Source organism: Numenius arquata, chromosome 4 (genome assembly GCF_964106895.1).
Source record: "Numenius arquata chromosome 4, bNumArq3.hap1.1, whole genome shotgun sequence".
Lineage (NCBI taxonomy): Eukaryota > Metazoa > Chordata > Aves > Charadriiformes > Scolopacidae > Numenius > Numenius arquata.
This window is the reverse complement of record NC_133579.1, coordinates 19,796,792-19,819,917: the sequence shown is the minus strand read 5'-3', so window position 1 is coordinate 19,819,917 and position 23,126 is coordinate 19,796,792. Positions and strand designations below refer to the sequence as shown.

The window sequence follows — 23,126 nt, the reverse complement described above, 5'->3', positions numbered from 1 at the left end:
GAGTGAGCATGGATTTTAAAAACTTGTATGCCAAGGCTGTCAAATTGATGTCTAAATGAGTGGTGACAGAGGAACGGTGGGTTAGGTAATCCAGGGAAGATTTGGGGATAGATGACAAAAGTGAAAATAACCGTGGCGGGAACATAAACGTAGGAAACTAATATGAAATGCAAATCTTAAGAACATTAATGGCAAGAGGAGACCAGGAATACTGGATTTTATGGTATCCGAAGGTTGGAGGGACATGAGGAAATGGCAGCTATTTAAAAGTAATTAGGCATGGTGAAAGTACCCATCTCATTACCTGGTTTCTTTCGTTTTTTTTTTCAGTGCAGTATGGAGGATGATACGAAACCTGTTTCATTTTGAAATAGGCTGCTCCTAGGAAATTTTGGTGATTATCTGGAGGTTTAATTTTTGCATTATCTCATTTTAGAGAGCTAAAGTGCTCTTCTGGTTCACAGCTGGCCAGCTGCAGGGCTGATGCTTGAACTCTGAAGTTTTTATGGCACTTTAACATATTCCAATAGTTTAATTAAGGCATTCTTTCCTAATATAAACTTTGTAAAGTTTGTATTTCTCAACCTTTCTTAAACAGCCTTCCTTTCGAAGAGCAGAAGTGGTTTACGTGACAGATACAGGTTGCATTTGGGTCAGGATTTCAAGTTTGGCTCCACGGCCTACTCTTGACCCAGTCTTCTGGTTGTTCCTGTATACTGTGCTTCAATTTACACCAGGGCTTGTTTTGGAGCACAAACTGGTTTACTTTTTGGTTATAGTCAGTTGAAAGGTACGATCTTACGATGAGCATTCAGCCCACTGGGGTAGAGCAAAGCTAGTCTGAAACGTTAGAAGTAATGTCTCCTTCCTTCCCCCTGAATGTGTGTAATGCCAGCATCAAGTCCTCAGTAATGAATTTTGGTGAGTAGATGGAGACCATGGTGATGCAGGTTGTCCCCTTGCAGCCCATGGAGGGCCACAGTGGAAAAGAAATCCGTACTGCAGCCAGTGGAGGAACCCATGCTGGAGCAGGTGGACGTGCCTTGAAGGGGGCTGCAGCCCATGGACAGCCCATGCTTGAGCAGTGTTTTCCCGAGGGACTGCAGCCCATGGAGAGGACCTATGCTGGAACAGGGGAACAGTGTGAGGAGCTGTTGTGGACTAACCATAATACCCCATTCCCCATCATTACCCAAAGCCTCTTCACCAAAAGGGTTACCAAGCAATGGAGCGGGCTGCGCAGGGAAGTAGTTGAGTCACCATCCCTGCAGGTATTTAAAAGGCGTGTAGACGTGGCACTGAAGGACATGATTTAGCAGTGGAATTGGCAGTGCCAGGTTAATGGTTGGGCTCGATGATCTTAGGGGTTTTTTCCAACCAAAATGATTCTATGATTCTTTCTCCCCTGGTGAGAAGCAGGGAGATAGAGGAGTTGGGAATGGAGGAGTGAAGTTGAGTCTGGGAATGAAGAGGGAGTATAGGGAGAAGGTGTTTTAGTTTTTGTCTTTCTCACCATCTTCTTTTTTTCTTTTTTTTTAATTGGCAATAAATTTAATTTTCCCCAAGTCAACTCTGCTTTCCCAGTGATGGTAATTGGTAAGTGATCTCACTTTTCATTTTATTTTCACTCCCTGTCCTGTTGAGGAGGGGGAGTGAGAGAGCAGCTGGGTGTGCGTCTGGCAGCTGACCAATGTCAACCTGTCGCACTGGTGCACCTATAATATCTAGTTCAACTTAAAAAAAAAAAAAATTATTCTTTCAACCTTCTTTAAAACATACTCTTCATGTAAATAGTTCATTTTATTTGTATTATAAACATGAAGAAGAGTTTAGCTATTGCATTTGGTGATCCAGTAGTAGCACCTTGTTTTAGCATCTTTTTTTAGCAGATGAAGTTAAAACTCTCTTAGCCCACTGTCAGCAGGGGCGTACAAATCTACTTCTCCCTCCAGACCTCTAGTGCAGTGGTTAAACATTCTGTAACAGGATTACTTGCCTGCTTCTGCCCTGCAATGCTTTGTTTGTCGAGCCAGCAGCGTTGTGCAGCACCACAAAGAATGGGATTGGGAAACCAATCCAGCTGAATAGTTTTCCTCCTGGCTGTCTTTCAGCTGGGTATGTTTCTTGATCCACTTTACAGCTCAACTCTGCAAAAATCTTTTGCTGGCATAATGGAAAGAAGGGAGCAGCATGGTCAGGTAAGGCATGCACTGAAGTGGGTGTTGCTGCTGGAATCATGTGTCAGGGAATAGATGCAGAAAGGCTATAACTATCAGGGTGGCGTTTAAGGATCTGTGAAATAGAGATGTGACTCTCTCCATCAGAGACTCCAGATACAGACATGTGGTGTTCTCTTCTAAGTCCCGGAAGCTATGGTCAGTAAGATGACTTTTGAGTCAAACATCTTTGTATATTTTTTTTTTCCTTCTTTCCTAAGGAAGTTTTTCTGAGTTTTTCCACAGCAGCTTTTGCCTCACTGGCTAGAAATGTTTAGTTTTTTTATTTAAGTTTACTGTGAGGTGACCTAGTTCTGTATTACATGACTCATGATTATACCTCTTTTGCCCTCTCTCCTGCTGCTTGGACAAATTGAAGAATCCTGCAGCACCCAATTCCTTGGTCCTTTTACATCCAGAATAAATGTGGTACTTGGCAAACTGTCTTCCCTGAAGTTCAGCAACTGTTAAAAAAATTTCAGAGATGTGTAACTTCTCTGTTTCTATGTGAAATACCAATTTAGCAATCAATTTCTTAAAAACACCCACCAAATACCGGCCCTCAGTCCCAAGTGCTATAACTAGTTAGTCTTTTTAAGCAAGGCAACAAAACAGTAACAGGTTATCTGAGTCCTTTTAATGCACCTGCTCTTGAAGACTACCAAAAAAAGTAGTAAAATGGTTTGATACAGCTCATAGCAGTGAGGCAGCCACCACAAGATCATAACTAATACTATCTTTTTGAGTGTTACAGATAATCAAGAGATACCAGACATCAAAGTCTCAGTGTACATAACAAGAAAGATAGCTTGCCCCTTGATGTTAACCCTCCACGTTGGGAACAAGGTCGTTGATGGAGTTGTGTGTGTGGAGGAAATGTATGGGTGATTTCAAGTTCTTGTTTTGTAGAAAAATAGCATTTTTAGTTGTTGTTGCCAAGCAGCAAATACTTTTTAAATATAGAAAGTTAGGATTATGGTATATGAGGTGTGTTGTCTGGCAGTTGGAGTTGGCAAGTAACGTTATGGGCTATAGGACTTGACTGTGCCAGACCTTCAAAATTTCAGCACAGACTTTGTGGTCAAGGTGTGGATGACACCTTAGTCACGAACCGCTCCAGGAATTACAGTGATCATTTAGTATAATGTCAGCAGTTTCAGGGTTTTTGTTGTCACTGAAGGCTGTCCTGAAGAGACGGCTCTAATCTCTGTGGTGCTATGTGCAGTCTTTGCTCCAAATGTGTTTCCTTTTCCAGTCATAATTAAATATTTATTCCAATGTTGGTGCAATTTTTAGTCACGAGGCCAGAAATCTTCCTAAATATGTTTATAATCAAGGTTGGAAGAGTGAGAGGCCTTCATGGTTAGGAGAAATGATACACGAGATGATTTTGCTGGCATTCAGAGGGACCCTTGACAAGCTGAAGAAATGGGTCAACAGGAATCTCATGTAATTCAACAAAGGGAAAGGCTGAGTCTTGCACCTGGGGGGAATAACTGGTACAAACTGGGGTTGACTGGCTGGAAAGCAGATTTGCAGGAAAGGACTTGGAGATCCCAGTGGACAACCAGGTGACCATGAGCCAGCAACATGTCCTTGTGGCAGTGAAGGACAGTGGTATCCTGGGCTACATTAGGACGAGTGCTGCCAGCAGGTTGAGGGAGGTGATCCTTCCCCTCCACTCGGCGCTGGTGAGGCCAAACCTGGAGTGCTGTGTCCAGTTCTGGACTCTCCAGTGCAAAAGAGACATGGATGTACTGAGCGTGTCAAGCGAAGGGCTGCAGATGCGTTTTAAGGAATCTTAAGGCATCTGATATGAGGAAAGGCTGAGGGATCTGGTGGTCTTTAGCCTGGAGAAGAGAAGGCTCAGGGGAATCTTACCAGTGTATATAAATGCATCATGGGGGTTATAAAGAGGATGGAGCCAGGCTCTTTTCAGTGGTGTAAAGTAACAGGACAAGAGGCAGTGGGCACAAACTGAAATACGGGAATTTCCATTTAAGCCTAAGAAGAAACATATTTTCTCTAGGGATGATTGAACACTGGAACAGGCTGCCCAGGGGTTGTGGAGCCTGTATTCTTGGAGGTGCTCAAAAGTTGACTGCATATTGGCAACCAGCTCTAGTTTACCCTGCTTTAAGTGGTGGTGGTTGGACTAGACAATTTCCAGAGGTTACTTCCAACCTCAGCTATTATGTGATTCTATGAAATGATCAGGCAAGAAGGCATTTCCTTCAGTTTTGCATCTCCAACTGTTGATTTTTCTTCACTGCAGGTGGCTCAGCTGCTGGACACAAGTGACTAATAGATTTATAGTGAATTTGGCAGTCATTTCCAAAAGCATCCCTTCTGGAGGGGACAAAACCCATTCTTTTTCCTCCCTAATTTCAAAGTGATCTGTGTTTTTTTTTTTTGCTGTTTTTGTTTTTTTAAGGGTGAGTGACTGGGAAAATTCTGTGTTACTGCAACCTTTTAGTGTTCATTTTTTATCTTGTGCTACAGACTGAATGCCAGTGCTTCTGTCTTCTATTGCTCATTTTTTTCCGAACAGCAGCAGAATTTGATATTTTTTATTTTTTTTTTTAATAAACTTGTGGCTCTTCACTGTATTCAGAATGCATGGATGGAAACTGTCTGTGACTGATCACTTCCAATCTGCTGTAGCTTGGCAAAGGTGTAGGAGTAAGTGGTGTTGAGAATTAAGTTTTTGTGGAAGGCTGGGCAGAGCACATGCTGGTGAGTTACAGCTGGTCTGTCTTTGGCACATTCTTTTAGAAAAAAACAACATAGAAAGCAGTAAAACGCTTCAAAAATGGTAACAGATTTTCATGAAGCTAATGGCATCTATCCAAGAGAGATTAATTTTTTCCTATATAAAAAAAGAGTAGAGTTAAGCACTCTTCCAGTGTACTAAACATGTAAGTGAAACCAATGATTTTCAAATGGCATGCACAGTTGAACACAGCCTTTGTGGTATGAGGTGTGTTGGTAGTTTTAATCCAGAGATAAAATTCCAGATTGCCTATATATCTTGATATATGCATTTCTCACCCTTTAACTTGTAGTTAAAGGATTTCTCATTTTCTTTCTCTGATTTGTATAGATGGAAAAAAACCAAACGCAGCTTTCTCAGCTTTTTGAGCTGAGGAAAAAATAGAACATGTCCGGAATAGACTGACAGCTGGACATATGAGGCTAAGTTGTTATTTTTTTTTTTTGTTGGTCATATAGGCCGATAGGGTATCTCTAGCAGCCTTTCTTTATTGTTAACTTTTTTGTACGTGGTTTCAAATAATAATGGTGCACAACAGAAATCTGTGTAGTGATGTAGCAAAGCTGTTAGTCTTTTTTTTCTTTTCTCCTTACAGGTATCAAGCATGATGGGACTATGTGTGATACTTGTCGACAGCAACCCATCATTGGCATCCGATGGAAATGTGCTGAATGCACAAATTATGACTTGTGCACAGTTTGCTATCATGGGGACAAACATCACTTGAGGCATCGTTTTTATAGAATTACCACACCAGGAAGTGAAAGGTAAAATGTAATTTTTTCCCCATGAAGTTAAATAGGAACAGTTAATTGTGGTTAACTCTAAACTGCAGATTTGGTTACTGAAACTTGGATTGAGTAAAATGGTGGCTTGAGGTGTAGATTCTGTTAGTGGTTCTCTGCCTCTTTGTGAGGGAGGGTAGCTAGGACAGATTTTTGGAGCTTGGAAAACATGGAAATTTTAGAGAGAATGAAGTAGAGAAAAAAGGGTAAGATTGTTCAGTTTCTTTTAGCCTCATGGCAGTCTTCCTAGTTGTTGTGTTATATAGCAGCTTTAAAACAAAGGCAATTACCTTTAAGCAATGTGTAATCACAAAATGATTTGTCAATGAATTCCTGAATGTGAAAGTTTAATGAGGTTCAAAAATGGTGTAGACAGATTGAGGAGAAAATATCCTCTTTGTGGGCTATGAAAAACAGAATGATCTGGAGACAAAGCTTCCGACTTGAACTGGTTAAACTGCTGACTGCAGAAAGCAGAGAAAAGATGCTGTGAAGGGTTGTTCTACTCTCACCTTGGTTTTTATGTTCTTTTCTTAAGCATCTATTATTGTCTCCCAGTGAAGTACTCTGAACAAACCTGGCATTTAGTGTGTTCCTGCATAGTTGTTCTTGTGTTCTTGACTTTAAATAACTTGTCTAAATCCAAAGCCCCTCCCTGTCATGATTTATCTACTGGTTAAGTGAGAACAGTGATGTTTGCCTGTTACTGAATACTTGGAGAGCTATGGTAAAGCACTGTGTGAAGGCTACATGCTGTTGTATCACCTCTGTGTTAACCCTCCAGAATCTTCTTTCATTAAATCATTGGAAGCTTTTTTGTTAGATATGATAGTTAAATGTGACTTAGGTAAGACAACATTTATCTCCTCTTGGAGAAGTAAGGTTTACAAATACGTTGTAATTCAGTGATGTGCTTTTATCAGTGGTTTTTTAGTTAAGGCAAGTGGCTGGAGCACACAAACTGAGTTCTTGTATCGTGGCTTGTAGGGTCTGTGTTTATTTTTTCAAATGTTTGTCTTGAAGTTTAACTTCAGGCCAGGTCACTGGCTTAATCAAGAAGTAACTTCTGTTTTTGAGATTCATGTCAGTAGATCTAGGTACCAAGTAGATAGCATAAGCTTAGTGTCTCAGTTTTAATGTTATAATGCAGAAAAAGACTTAGAAGTTGAATCCAAGAGCAGAAAGTCCTGGCTTAGTGTAATTAATAAAAAATAGGTAACAAAATACAAATCTGTTTTCTATTTATTTCTTTTTTTGAAAAATCTCATTACTTTTGGGAATGTGTGCCAGACTTTTTTTTTTTTTTTCTTTTTTAGCTGGAGCTTCTTTTGTAGTTTTAAGTGGTCTGTTCTGGTGTATAACGCATAATTTTTAGTTTTGGAGATAGAATTTCAAGAAATCTTGTGCATCTTGTCACTTTCTCCCTATCTTTGTTTACTCCCATTGAGCTCTGTTTTGCAACTCTTATCTAGAAGGCAGCTTCATTTGCCAAGGAGCTGTTTCTACTGGATCAAGCTTGGCTGAGAAAAATTGATTCAAGTTAAGTGTTTGAGGGAGGAGAAAAAGGCAAAGCAGTGCTATTGAATTTGAGGCATATCTCATAGGAAAAATGGCAAGAGGCATCCAAGGACGTTTAAATGAAGGAAAGCATTATTAAGCTTTACCTGTTTTATTCTTAAGTCTGGTATGCTGCTCATATGATTTCCCAAAGTAATGTATGCTGGTTTTCATCTCAGTTTTGTAGGTGTTGAGGTCATTCTAAAATGCTAAACACAACATGTCTTTGTTTTTTTATCACTCTTTTATGTAACTTGGATAAAACCAGCTAATATTTTCATGTGCTCTTTGCATTGATTCTAACAGTTTAACTTTTTCCTTGTCTGCCATCTGCTGGATGTTAAAAGTTTAGCAGGAGGGTGATAAGTTTCCTGAAGAGGTCAGGAAACAGAATTTCAGCTGAAAAATACCTGTGTCTGGCAATATTTTCCTGGCATGAAGTAAGAAATCTGGTTGCATGCAAACTGGTGGCTTTTGAGATTACTGGAAAGGCAGGAAAATGTTTGTCTCTTTGCTTCTATTTGAAAGTTAAATAGTCATGAAGTATCCTGTTGAGCTTATCTACTTCTGTTTTGTTGGTCAGAGGGAAAGAAGAGGTTTGCTTTAGAAAAATAACATATTATGGCTGAAAAAATAGATGCTGATATATTTAATTAAATTTGCCAGCATATGCTATAAGCATGTAGAGAATAAACTGAGACTGGAGGGGAAAGAGATGTAGCTCTTACTTAACAGCATAATTCTGAAAAAAATGGCAGGGCAATTGTGGGACAGTAATATTGGCCTAGTGTGCCTCTAAGAGAAACAGAAACGTATTGTTTATATGACTCTATGTTTCTTTAATGATTTTAATAACATAAGTACAGATCTATATCTAAGTGGTTACAAGATTATTGCTGGTAGTAGGAGGTTTGGAGAAGAAATTATCATTAGAAACTGATTATAAACATACAATAAATCAGGTTTAGGAAGACCCATTTTTTTTGTCTTGTGGGCTGCTGTTTGAGTTTAGAATTGAATAGATGCGATTCATGCACTGAAATCTGCATTTGTAGGGTTATTTTTGTTTCAAGATGCTCTTCTTCGTTCCTGTCCCCAAAGATTCATTTTGGACTTTCTTTATTATCTTGACGTTTGTGGGTTCTTCTTTTGATAACTTCAGGGTATTGTTGGAGTCTCGCCGTAAATCAAAGAAAATTACAGCAAGAGGAATCTTTGCAGGTGCCAGGGTGGTGCGAGGAGTTGACTGGCAATGGGAAGATCAAGATGGTGGCAATGGGCGTAGAGGAAAGGTAAAACTGGTTTAAATAAGAAGATGCATTTCTGCATGCTCATGTAATGGCCTCCATAGCCTTTCTAGTTGCAGAGTAAAAATATCATCATAAAAGTTACTATTTTTATTTGCTAGAAGTTTTTTATTCTTATTCTGTAATGCTTAAGCATTTAGAAAGAGGAGGGGATGTACACTATGACCAATTCTTTTAAATTTAAATTTACTTCTTTTACAATACTGGGACAACGTGTTTAAAACTACTGAATTTTTGTCTTGGTTGTTCTGTTTAAGATGGGCTTGTAACAACGTTAAGATCTTGGGGCATATTTCAGCATTACTAGAGAGCTGGTATAAAACCAGAGCTCTCAAGAATAGCACTTTCTGGTCATCACTGCATTCTGTAGTCTTCTCTTTGTGGGTCGGCACATTTGCATTTCTCTTGCTCCTTGTTTTCAGTGCTTGCACCCTAATAATTATAGGAACCTTTTGAGTTTAAAATCAAAAACTTTGCAAGTGTTGGATATGGATATTATATTACCGGCTTAGGACATTATATGAGTATTTTTGATACAGTTGTGTAAAAAAAGTATTTGGATTTATTGAAAATTGCGTGGAAAGATATATTGCTAATCATAACCTATGCAAATTTTCTGTCTATGACTTACATTTACCTTGAGAACTAACAAAGGTTTGTTATAAGTATGAACATAACAGCAGAGAGTGCAAAATATACCATGGTTTTCATTACCAAATATAAGATGTTGTAGAAGGAAAATTGGATGCCCTTATCTTGGCGAACTGGTAGTTTTTGTTGCATTTATTTTTAGTACACAGTATTTAAAAGAAAGTGAGAAGTTCCTGAGGAAGATATTTATCCTATTTTATATCCTAGACATTTATGGAAGCTTTAGGACTTCTGGGGATTTCATTTTGCTTTTTATTGAGAGAAAATAATAAATTTAAATCTCTTAAAGCAAGGGATATTCAGATGCAGCTTTTTTCATCTTGATTATTTACCCCTTGCTGTGAATTTGGCAAGATATTTTGGAATCTCTGAGACTTTGCAAAATTAGAGTCTTATCCTGCATGGTCTGCTTTATGTACTAAACTTGAATTAGTAGGATATTTGCAAGCTGAAAATATGTGTAAATGCATGTAAATGTTTTTAAGGAGGAAAAGCAGAAACAGCCTTTATATAAATACAAATAAGAATGAAGACAAATTCTGGAAATTGATTTTTTTGAATAATGTAAGTGTTTTCAGTTTCATGGCCTCATGATTTCAGAAGGTCCTTTTCACTCTCCTCCTTTTGTACTGTTGTTAAACAGATTGGCTCTGGAAATAAAACTTTGTCTCCTACATAGTGCAGTGCCACCAGGCTAAGGCAGGTTAAACCAAACAAATTGACGCAAATAAAATAGTTTTCATGCTGTTTTTCTTAGTTAAATGCTGCTTCTAGTAAGAACAAAGCATCATAAAATAAATTTATACAGTTCAGATTTTGTTCTCTACTTGGGTAGTTAGAATACCTGCCAAATATAGAAAAGAAAAATATGCCTACAAAGTACATATTCAGGCTGCCATTTTATCAGACACCTAGGGAACACTTGTATCAAACAGAACACAGCTTCAGAATAAATTTTATTAAATTCAGTACAACTGCTGCATCCTGAATTATTCTGAAGAGATGAATAGGGTTTAAAATTCAAATTGTGTTTCTGAGTCTTTGTTCTAGAAACAACTTGTCGTATTTTTAAAACTGAATAGGTAACTGAAATCCAAGATTGGAGTGCGTCGAGTCCACATAGCGCAGCATATGTTCTTTGGGACAATGGTGCTAAAAACCTTTACAGAGTTGGCTTTGAGGGCATGGTAAGTATAAAAGAACACAAAGGGTAAAATGCATGGTGGGGGAAGGGTAGTAAGAATAACTTGTGCTTTATTATCCTGCTTTTGTAATATCCTTTGTCAGTTTGCATGCTATTAGTCAGGTCATTGTGAATACAGCTGTATGGATCATGCATATGTATCAGTAAGAAAATCTGATCTGGGAATTTATAAAACATATGAATAATGTAAAGTTAAGGGCTAGTTCCTGCCAGAGTATAGTAAATATTTACATCGCATACATGATTATCTTGCAGTGCTACTATTGTGTTCAAATTAAAATTCAGAAAAGAAAAAGAAGCTTAATAATGAACTTTTAAAAGACCTTATTTCTTTAACACCTGCACTCTCCAGTTCTAATTTTGGTGTGATTACTGCAAGATTTTCCGGTTTTTAAATTAACTGGCAACACTCAGAATCCTCTTGATAGCAATTTTTTTTTGTCAATGGAAAGGTGTTGAATTAAGTTACAACCTTAATTTGCTTTAGCACTAAATTTTTCTTTTTCACTTCCTAGCTTCTACAACTGCTACAGCTTTAGAGAGAAAATGGGTCAGACTCTAGCCTAAAGTGCCTTCTGTTGCTGGGTTTTCTTATCCTAATGTGGGTCAGGGAAGGGTTACTTTGATTATCAGCTGCTTATAACACCTTAATTAGCATTTTCTTTGCATGATTTTTTGCTTGGTACTGCAGGGGAAAACCACGTTAACATTGTAGCGTCTTCTTGTCAGATGTGTATCAGTAATAAAATGTTAATCAATGACTAGTATTTTTGAAAGTAAAATATATTGCTTTATAACTTCACTTGAAATACAGTTTACTTCTATAATAAAAAATAAATACTAAATACCACTTTTGCATTAAATATGTATTTTAGTGTCACGCTTAAAAAGAGTAAACACCTTTAGTGCAGGTCAGCTTTTCTCATGCATGCAGATGCGAAGAATAAAATATAAGTCGGTATTGAATTATGTCCTTCATGGTCTCCCCCAGTCCTAAAGAAAATTCTTTATATACTGGCAAAAGGGAGAGAAAGTTACATATAGTATTATGTAATATAATATTAGTGATCCAATGGTTGGTGTCTTCCCCCTTATATTTGATTGTGATGCATCAAAAAGGAGCACAAATACAAAATCTAGATAGAATGAGATATAGATCAACTGATTTTTTGTTGCGATTTCAGTTACTATGTTAAAATTTGTGTACTGCATTGTATGAGTGCTGTGAAATCATTAAAGATTCCTTCCAGCCTCAGAAAAAAATAACTTCAGTTATGTTTTCTGAAATAATTATTCCCTTTATAATAAAAATATATCTATTACTTGTAATTCAGCTATATTCTGTGGCCAAACTATTGCCAAATAAGGAAGTGTTAAATGTTTCTAGAATAATTGATTAACTACTGCAACTGTAAATTTGAATGAATAAGGGTGACCTTTCCCACAAGATTTATACAGATAGAAATATTAGGTCATTCATTTAATTAATAACAAAAAACTGTTAATGTTTGTCAAGCTACATATATGTATATTTTGTATATGGGATAATATATGTACATACATACATATAAACAGGATAATTTGAGGCTTTTTATGTAGTGCGTACTTGATTGCAATCCATTCCTACAATAATTTTATCTTTGTTGGATACTTTTATCAAATGTAATTTTCACTTCAGACAGAATGGATTCTTGGATATCTGTCACAAATAGTCACTTGAATGTAAAGCTAGTTTTCATAACTGATTAATTGCTTGCTAAGTGTACAATTAATTACGATTATTTGCTACTGTTTATGTGCTATTATGTAAAGTTGACTAATAGACTGTCAGAAAGTTCATGTAAATTTGGGGAAAACTCGTTTTGAGACTTAGAAACTGGATAAGAATGTCCAGAGTATGTGGAATCAACAATACTCAGAGCGTGTGCCTGTGTAAATACAGCTGGGAAGAGACCCTCACTTGCAAATGAATAACACTTGACTCAGACGCAAATGAATCTGATTAAAGAAACACAGCTTATTATTGTAAGTCAGGGTTGCTTGTTTGATAGCTGACAGGCTGCATCTGCTCCTCAAAATTAATCTATCTGGCCTGCCAGCTTTTCCATGGGAGAGATGAGGATTGGCTGGTAGGGCAGCAGGTGCTGGCTGAAAACTTGCATTTATTTGTGGTCAGATCCTTGGAGTTTTTATTTGAGTTTGCTGTTACTGTGTTTACATATGAAGTGGTTGAGAGAGGTGCATCTTGCCTTTCTTTGTGGAGCCTGGCATTTAAATCCGGGAGTTTCTGCTGCCACAAATTCCCAAACTAAAATCTGTTTTTATGATATTGTTAGGTTGAATAACATTTCCTACATCTGTAGTAGAAATAAAGTACTGTTGGCTAATATGATTGACACTGCTTGCATTTTTGTCTATATGTATTCAGATTCTAGAGCCAGACCAAGCTGTTAACTGTATTAGCTGCTTTACGTGTGAACGTAAAGCTGGTAACTTCCGTTGGTTTTCAATATTATATTCCACTACTTATTAATGGAATGATTTTGCTTTGAAAATTTAAGAAAATAGTTCTGTCAGCAGAAGTGTCCTAGATCAGTTTCATGATTTAGGAATCGGTTTTGTGCTACCACATTTCTTTGGTCTTGCCTTTTTTTTGCTGTGATTAACCTCCTCTTGTTTTTCATTATGGAGGACTTTACTTTCACCTGTGTAGCCTCTGAAAGAAGTAACTGTAGTTATCATCCATCATTGTCTCAGTAATCTGTAAGCCATCTATGTTTGTGTACTTTTTTCCACAAATTCTGAATAGTTGAGTGCATAAGGGAAACTGAGAAGATTCCTTGCCTGTGTGTTTTTGATGTTACTTTAAACTTTCTTATCCTGATTGATACCTAATGTCTGTTCATCAACATTTATTTGGGTTACCCTTAAAGATAATCCTTGAAATTACTCTAGAGGGTTTTAAGAATTACTTATTAACACTTTTTTAAAAAAAAAATAAAAACAAAGTAAATGTCTAAGCATACTAGGCGTTGCAGGGGAGTTCTACAAAATATATAGAACTATGCTTTCTGGTGCAGTTAAAATTGTCAGATCTGTAATGTAAGTCAGATCTTCAGCTCTCTAGTCCTTTACCTTGTCCCCAGTGTGATGAAACTGATGGGTTTAGGAAGGAGCAACAAGATTTTTCATTATTTTGTTTGTTTAGTGTCCTTCTGTTGCTTCTATGTGCTGACCAAAACTGATTTAAAATGCAGAAACATGAATTTTGGCCACCTTTACACATGCAGCAGGTGTTTCTTATTACATTAGTCACAGTGTGGCCAAAGTTATGTGGTTAGTTGTTTTGGAATCCAGAGAGGAAGGAGATATTTATGTATACCTTGTGTGTTTATTTGCATTTGTCAGCAGACTTGGTTTTGCTTCTTGTTTATTTAGTCTCATTTCTCTACGTTTCTCCTGTAATCTCAGCCAAGTTTGTCATATCTACATAACTGAGTTGCTTAGAAACATATTTCTGTTAAGCAGAAATGTACTTACTGATCCTTTTCCAATTTTGTTATTTACAGTATTAACTCACAAGGAAGACTTTTTAAAATGATCCTCCTTTAAAAAAAAAAGTTACACATGCAAAGTTTTTATATGAGCCTTTCATTAAAGACAGTAAGGTTATATAAACAGTTCACTCAGGATTTGCCTGAAGACTGGTTGTTTTTTTTCTGTAAGAAGCTGTTGCTATTGTTCTTATACCTCACACCTCTACTTGTTATTGTTTTTTATACCTCACCCCTCTTTCTCATTTCAGTCACTTCCTCTACCATCTTCTACTTTCTCCTTTTTATTGCTTGCACTTTTCTCAGCTTCTTGGAACTGAATGTGATTTGAGTTGATTAAATTTGAAATACAGTGTTTCTTTTAAACCTTTAGCTAAAACTTAAGGATTTATCCAGTCCTTTGTTGTCTTAATCAGGTGACAAAGCAGCATGCACAGAGCTTCCTCCCTTTGCCTTGTAAGGGCTTATTTCCTTGCCAAAAGCTCTTGTGAGTTTAAAGACTTAAAATGACCTTTAAAGGGTGTATTAATTGCTACCTCAAACACCTGCAGCTGTGACACCATTCCTGTTGGTATATCTGTAAGATCAGTATTAATTTATCTCTTGGTATTTGCTGCTGGTGTTAGATGCTATTTCAGTGCATCTCTGGATCAAACATTCTTTTTCTTAGCAGCACACCTAGTTTCCTTATCAAGTCTGTAGAATCCCCTCCCCGGTTTTGATGGATGGCCTTCCATATTGATGGGAATACCTTAATAGTTATTCCAGTAGCAGCTGCTCCTTGAGCATTGTTTTCCGCTTCAAGGTCAGGGATAATGGCACTTTTACGCCATCTGCCAACACTGCTGACATTGTTGTAATGTACATTTTTTCATTCCCTGAAGTTTTTGTGCTGATGAAATTGCTGCTGGTTTTTCAGTGGTATAATTGGATGGCAAGTCAGAGTAAGCTGTTACGTTTTCTGTATTTCCCATTTTGCTCAGCAGATCGTGATCTTTATGTAATGCAGTCACATACAACTGGAATGCAAAGAGTTTTTCAGCAAGTCAGAGGATAGATGCTAGAAGACCAAAGTTCTCCACTGTAGCCAAAACCCACTATTACCTACTGCTCATGAGCATCAGCTGTTACTACTGATCTCAGTGTTTTGTGCTTGTGCTGCTCCTTGAATTTTCGTAATAATAATTTTCAGCCTAACTGGGGCTTCCATCTCTTCTCTAACTACACACAAATTCCACGAAATCTATAGCTTGTTTTTCTTGAAAGAATCCTTTTCAGAGTTCATTGAATGATTTCTCCATCAAGTTAGTGCATAAAAGCTTAACGTTTTGTTTTCATTTTTGCACCTTTGTCTCCACCACGTATTAACAGCCAACCTCACGGTTCCTTCTTTTGTGCCCAGTGTCACCCTGAGTCTAAAACTTGCACTGTGAGTCCCTTGTGTTTTGGTACTTTCCCTTTTGCGCTTGTACGTCTCGGCTCCAAACGATCTGCTATTTCAATCCATTTACAAGACTCGGGGAGATTCATAAGACCTGTGAAAAGCCCAGTGGGGATGCTCAGACATGAGGTACAGCAGAGCTGGCAGCAGGGATGTGTTGGCAGCCTGGTGAGGCCGGGCTTTCGGGGTGTTTGTGCTCCCCCCTCACTAGAGGAGTCTCTTGCCATGTGGTCCCCAGGGAAAGATGACCAGGAGCGTAACACCACACCTGATTTTTTTGAAACTACTTGGGCAGAAGAAAGTTTGTTTTCCTTTTCTGATGAATGTAGTAGCTGAGTGCTAGAAATAGTGTTATAGTTGCTTATCCAGCTGTCATGGTATTGAAGTACAACTAAGTAGAGTTTCCTGTCTTAAAACTCCAGGATATTTTCTGGGTTTGATTATGTTTTTTAAGACGTTTGCAGGCATTTATCGTGTTTATGTTACATTTTTTTTAGGAATGCTCTTTGCAAAATTGCTGAAGGAACTCTTTGCTGTATATACGAGTTAGTTTTTTACTGCCTTAATCTCTGTCAAGCGCCTCATCTTTCTGTGCGTTTTGAGTCCTCAGTTTTTTTGGTGAAGGCATAGGTAAATAAAATAGACGTTACCTTGCTTTTCTGTGATACTTAGATCAGACTCTTGTTTTACTCCTTAGTGATCTGACATTGACTTCACCATGTAAGTGAAAGGAAAACAGATGTGAAGCTGAGGTTCAACACAGAGCTACCACTTAGTTTTACAACTGAGTATATCATTATATTCCAGAAATAAACTATGTGTAGGGCAAAGTACAGGCAGGGAGAACAGAAAAAAAAAAAAGTGAGCAGGCTTGTAGATTTCTGGGTTTTGTGGGGGTTTTTTTTGATTTTTTTTTTTTTTTTTTTTCCCCCCTGTAGAATTTAAGGTGTCTTAACCTGCTGCCTAACAATTTCTGCTGCAAGATAGTAATTAGCCTTTTACTGAATATTTTATCTCTTTTTCTATCTTTGAGCCATCAGTCTGCTCTGTATGTTAACACCTGCTGTAATGCAAGCGATCTTTCACCCAGGTTTTGCCTGGCTGGGAGAACTGATCAGGACCCCCCCCTAAGCTCTATTCTTAATGCTCGGAAGGACGTGAAAACAGCTCTAGCACATACACCCCTTCCTGACTCCTGCACAGACAGCTGGTTGTTGCATGGCGGGAAGGGTTTGTATTCAGTGGGTGAGCCCAAGTGCTCCGGGGCACATTAAATCTCTCTTGCTCTGGGTGAATGAATGGATCCGCTTGCCATCTGGGGTGGTCACCGCAGCCCCTTTTGTCTGTGGCAGAGTTAAAGCCAGCACCTGCCCACCGGGTGGCAGCACTCTGTCGCAGGCCTGCTGCTGCTGGGCTGAACAGACTCGCCCTCTCATTTCTCATAGCGTTTGAAGAGCGGCTAAATCTCATTATTTTCATCTGGCTGTTTTCATCACTTATTCAAAAAGTGGTGATACGTTCTTTATAGATCAGGATATACGGTGAATTTTGTATTTTTTCTGGCTGCTTAGTAGTTAGAGGTTGCTGAGTGTAGTATTGTGTTTGTCAATGCCTTGATGATTTGGAAGACTTGAAAGTTTTCATTTTAATCCTTTTTCAGGAGCACAGTCTGTCAAATCTTGGGTGTGTCAAAAAAAAAATTGTTAAAAGTATTTGTGTGGTTCCAGTTGACTATATCTTAACCACCGCCTGTCCTCTGTTTCTTCCCCCATCTCATAGAATGTCCTGACACATTTTGCAAACAGTTTCCCATCTCCTTCCCAACTCATCAGGTGGACAAAATGCCCTTTGTTTAGTGAGAATTCTTCCATAAGGAGCAATGGCAGATGGTAGCCATTTGGCCTTAAGGGTTACACAGGGAAAACACTAGAGGTGAGGAGAATTATAGGAACTCTGCTGGCTTTATGCATAGGAGCTGGTTATCACATTTGAAACTTCTGTTTCTCAGATAATATGAAACAGTCCGTCTAAAGGATGAGCTTTAGAACTTTTCTTTTTAAAAAGATTGTGTTTAGCTCAGCATTGTTTGTTTGTTGTTTGTTTGTGGGGTTTTTTTAGTAATATCCTTGTGTTCTGTTATATTCTTAACTGGAAATTCTTCATTTTGTAGAATTTGTGTGCCAGGTTTTCTTCTCCAAGTTAAACACGTGTCCTCCAAGTTAAACATGTGTCTGTCAGAAAGGGTTGGGAAGAGGGGGCAGCACTGGTGGCATTAAATGATTGGTAAAGGAAAGGCTGTGGCTTCGAGCACTGTCTGCAGATATTTCTTTTTTTTCTTTACTTGTGTTCACACACTATTTTTAAAAGGAAAGAGAACTTTATAGAACAATGCAGAGGAGTTTTGGGTTATTTTAATACTTTTGAGTTTAAAATGTCTATCCTTTATAACCTTTTATATTGGTAAAGGTTATTAAAATCTTGAGAATGTCAAGGTTGATAGATTGGAAAGTATTTGGGATTATATGCATCAGTAACGAATTCATTGGGCATGTTTTTTGTACACGTAATTTTCAGTCTTTCTCAATTGAGTATATTGAAGTTCTACTTTCGCTGTCTTATGTTAACCTGGAGACACAGTGAGGAATAAAGCTGTTTCACTCTCTTTCCATAGTCTGACCTGAAATGTGTCCAAGATGCAAAAGGAGGCTCTTTCTACAGGGACCATTGTCCTGTGTTAGGTGAGTTGAAGATAAAGTAAGTTTATCTTGATATGTGTTAGTTATACTTAGTCTGGATTTTGCTTTTCTTTTTAAATGTCATCTAAAAGGACTGTCCTTACTAGTGAAATGGAAATGGTAGCATTTCTTTTATTGGCAGCATTGGTGAAAAGGGTAAAGGTCTGTTTTGTTTAAACAAACAAACAAAAAAACCAAAACAGTTGTCCGAGAAGTCACTGAAGTATTTACTCTGAAGGAGATACAATGTTTGAAAGTGAAAAGCCAAGGCGCTCTGTTCTTTGTATCTTGCTTCTGTGCTTAAAATTAATTTTGTCATTTTAATATGGCATGAGTAAAAATAGAAAAGTAGTAACAGGATCTTACTGGTTCTTTATTACATAGGTAAACTTAGGTTCTTATGCATGCCCTTTACTCATTTTGGTTCATGCTGCGAAAGTACAAGTCTGTTTTCTTCGTGTAGCTTACTTTTAGGGTGATACTGTATTTGAATACATGAATATTAATCACTGAAGATAGTAGGAGACTATTCTTTGTTAAATTTTTCCCTTTCCACTATATTAAGGTGCTCTTAATGGATAAGCTCAGTTCATCATTCTCACGACATTATCACCCATCTTCTCAGTCTTACTCTTTGTTAGAACATCTGTCTCTTTTATTTGTCTTCTGAACCTAGTTCACAGATATGTTCATACTATGAATTTAAATCTATGCTTGCATCAAAAACTAGACAGTTATTTTTGCAACTTCGCAGTATTCGAATTAGAGTGCAAATAATACTCCAGCAGGGGCCTGATTACACCTACGGACTAGTATGTATTTGGTGGCCTGCTAAAGTAGTTAAGAGACTGAGAGAACATGATTTGCAAGGAGGAGGAGCTGGGCTTGTTTAGTCTGGCAAGAAGGAGATGAAGAGGTAATCTACTAGCTACCTACAACCACTTGATGGGTGATTGAAGAAGATGGCACCAAAATTTCAGTAGTGACAAATGGCGTGAGAACAAATGGTAATGACCTTAAGGTGTGACTCAGGAGGTTTGGATCTGAAGAAACGTAGTTACACCTACAGCTTCATATTGTAGCACTAGAAAAAGTTACTTGGAGGAATTGTAGAACCTTAGTCCTTGGGGGGCTTCAGGACTCAGACAAATCCATGGCTGACCTCAGCTGGTTGTTAGTTCAGCTTTGTGTGGGATATCAGACCAGATGACCTCTGAAAAAATCCTTTTGTGTCTGGTTATCATACTACTTTTGTACTTCCTTATTGTTGAAGTGCGAGGACCCTTTCTCCATTATTGACTCTTGCTTGGAAGAGGACCCCACACCCCTTTAGAGATAGCAGTATTACTAAAGGAACTCTGCTCACCCTGTCATTTGCCACTAATGTTGCTGCTGGACTCAGCCTATGAGTTCTACAGTTGCTCTCTTCACTGTTCCATGGACAGCACCAGATACCATCCTCTGGATCTGGCAGTGAGCAGGTCCACAAGTGTCTTCTCTCATCAGTTAACACACCTTGATGTGTGTGCATGTATGCCATTTCCCTCCAGATTATGATTTTTTGCTATGAGGCATCTTTTGAAAGCAGGCATTGTGCAGAGAGGTTTTTTTGCACAAAAAATGGTAGGGGTTTTTGGTGTGTGGTTTTATATATGCCGTATATCTGTTACCATCCCAGTTAGAGGCCGTAGTGGAGCTTGTCACAAGTATTTAGTATTTCCCAGTGTCGTTCTTATTTGCCTTGAAAACTCAACAAGAAATACACAATTCCATAGCCAGACATTGTTCTATTCACTCCCTTTTAGCCCCTATAGTTTCAGAGATATGGCAAGTTATGTCTCAGAAATTAATTTCTGTTCTTCAGATTACTTGGAAAATTAATGTGATCATGTGAACATTTTCTTATTATTCCATTTCAGGTGAGCAAAATGGTAACAGAAACCCCGGTGGGCTGCAAATTGGTGACCTTGTAAACATTGACCTTGATTTGGAAATTGTACAGTCTTTGCAGCATGGTCATGGAGGATGGACTGATGGCATGTTTGAAACATTAACAACAACTGGAACAGTTTGTGGCATTGATGAGGATCATGACATTGTAGTACAATACCCAAGTGGCAACAGGTTTGTTTTATAGCCTTCATCATTGATTCTCACAAACTTCCTTTGCATTCAGCAGTTGTGATCACTTGGTGCTAGAAACTTTCTGTTCTCGTTTTGTGTCTATTAGGATTTCCTTGAGAATTTTATATTTTACGTTGTGTAATGAGGACTTAACCTTTAAAGATGCTTCAGTGGGAAAAGAAAGTTTGTTGCCTCTCTCACTAGGTGAGAATTTGAGTCCAAAATAATGAGTGACGTTCTGGACTGTCTTTATCCAAAATGTCGTGTTTTAAGCAGCAATTTCTTTTTTAATTGCAAAGTATCTCATGGTTTCAAGGGGAATAGTAGTAGGATGCATTGTGTTTTTTCAGGAAAATGGTTTAAGAGGACAGGTAACAAACTTATGTTGGGGATCTTGTCTAATACAGAGTGAACTTGGAATGATCTATATCCAGCATTTTCTTATTCAAAAGGATGTTAGTTTACATAAATGTGGACCGAGAATGGGCAGTGTTGAGGACGCTGTTGCCAAAACCACTCCCTGCAAGCAGTTTAGGTTTGAAGTTTGAGCTGCATCCATGCTAACAGAATTCAAACCCAGCTCTACAGCTGGATCTGAGTTGATAGGTCCACATGATTTTGTGTTGTCTTGCTCTCGAGTATTTGGCTTACCTTTAAAAAGCAGGTAATGAATGTAATGCTTTTCCTGGTGAACACAAACTTAAGGGATGCGAGTGGCTTTTCTGAGAGTCAAGGCTGCAGAGCCAGTGAGCAGTGGAGCTGCTTTATCTTGTGGTTTCCTCCCTGACTTGCCCTTTTTTGGAGTTTAGCTGATGCTTCTCAACTAGATCAGATGGCTGAATAAAAGTCAACCCCAGACTAAATGGTATGTAAAGGAGAGATCACCATATTATATATTAGAAAATAACTCAGCATAAAACCAGCTAAGTGCCTCTAAAACAGTAAAACTTATAGTACAAATTAGGATAGTTTGGTTAAAAATTGAGGTGTATCTAAGATAACCATTTGATTAAAGAGTATTTTTCTAACTGAATGTTGCAGCTTTTGACTTGGGAGGGAGGGGGCAAAATCCTGTGTTCTTCCCATGTTGTTTCCTGGCAGTCTGAGCCCTTATGAGACAGGTTGGATCTTCCCCTTTTCAACCAGAGTCATCTCCTTTCACTGGAAAAATAAACAAACTGTATAGCTACTTTCAGGACTACTGTATTTTTGTCAGCTTGCTTCCCCTTAGGCAGGATATTTCTTCACTGCTTTACAAATTTATGTCTCTGAAGATTACCCTGAAAATACTCAATTAATGAGCCACAGACAAGTGCATGGGCAAAAAATGGTTAGCAACAAATATGCCATAGTATACAATTGCAGAAAGTTTGTAGGCATCCAAGCAGAATCTTGTCCAACAGATAATTTTTAAACATATAGTTCACTGTGCATGTTTAAAATCTACTTTAAATGATTCATTGCTTAGGTGGACATTTAATCCAGCAGTTCTCACCAAAGCCAATGTTGTCCGAAGTGGAGATGCTGCTCAAGGTGCAGAAGGAGGTACCTCTCAATTTCAAGTGGGTGACCTTGTCCAAGTATGTTATGACTTAGAGCGAATCAAGCTTCTTCAGAGAGGTCATGGAGAGTGGGCTGAAGCAATGCTTCCGGTAAGTAACTGTATGTTTGGATTCATAGAATGGTAAAACTTGCGTAATATTTCTAGTTGTGATTGGTAATAATACCTGAAGGTTGTGGGAGTCAAGGGGATTTTCTTTTAAGTTAGAGAAAGTATATTTCATCAAATGCAGTATAATACTTGCTGAGATGTAGTAATCTTAGCCTGATGAAACGTAGCTAAAGGTATTAGTGACTGTATTATTAAACAACTGACTTCATAAAATTTGTGGCTTCTTATAACATCCAGATTTCTAAATATTTTATTTTTAGCATTATTTACATCTGACATTTTCTTTAATACAGACTTTAGGTAAAGTTGGTCGGGTCCAGCAGATCTATTCAGACAGCGACTTAAAGGTAGAGGTTTGTGGGACATCTTGGACATATAATCCAGCTGCTGTGTCGAAGGTAGCATCAGCAGGATCTGCTATAAGTAATGCATCTGGTGGTAAGTTTGAAGAATAACCAATAATGTATGGATGGCAAGTATTTATGTTAATTAAAAATGAATAAATACTAGTACCTAGTTAGTATGCAAGGTTAATAATACTTAGTCTTGAGGTTTTGCTAATTGCTGTTAAACCTTAGATAAAGAAAAAGCTTGCAGTTGGTATAGAGATGTTGATCATTGTTATCTTGATAAGGTGTGAAAATTCCAAACTGAATTTGGGTTTCTGTTTGGCCACAGTGCAGTTGTGTCTTTGGAGGTCTGCTCTAAGGACTTTCAAATTTAAATGGTTGGAAGGGACATTGGATTGGAATAGGGACTAAGGCACGAAGAGAGTGTCACTGGCTGTAGCAAGCAGACCCCTTGTATAATAGGCGGTGTGGAATAGCAAGCATAAGTGAGGGATCTGTTGCAAGCAGTTACTCAAGATAATATTTATTTCCTTAATACTTCTGTCTTTAAAATTTAGTTGGACATCCTTTGAATAATTACAGTGGGGTGGTTTTTTTTTGTCTATGTAATCACATTTCAGTTCTGTTGAACCTGCTCTCATTCATCTAACAATGAGGTAGAAAGACTATCCAATGTATTTTACGTTCTGTTGGCTGTTTCACAGACCAATTAAACTAGAATGTTTTTCCTCTTTTTGGTCATAGCTGGTTGTTTTTT

The 23,126-nt window shown here is 38.0% G+C and overlaps 1 protein-coding gene across 1 annotated transcript in view; it reads left to right on the top strand.

Moving 5' to 3' along the window:
- The window catches only part of MIB1 (MIB E3 ubiquitin protein ligase 1), a 76,605-nt gene that overhangs the window by 4,717 nt on the left and 48,762 nt on the right, over positions 1–23,126 (top strand). Inside the window, exons 2-8 of the mRNA XM_074146128.1 lie at positions 5,585–5,756; positions 8,494–8,623; positions 10,372–10,476; positions 18,160–18,226; positions 20,143–20,347; positions 21,816–21,999; positions 22,313–22,457. Coding sequence (XP_074002229.1) covers positions 5,585–5,756; positions 8,494–8,623; positions 10,372–10,476; positions 18,160–18,226; positions 20,143–20,347; positions 21,816–21,999; positions 22,313–22,457 — 1,008 coding nt within the window. The remainder of the gene's footprint in view (positions 1–5,584; positions 5,757–8,493; positions 8,624–10,371; positions 10,477–18,159; positions 18,227–20,142; positions 20,348–21,815; positions 22,000–22,312; positions 22,458–23,126) is intronic.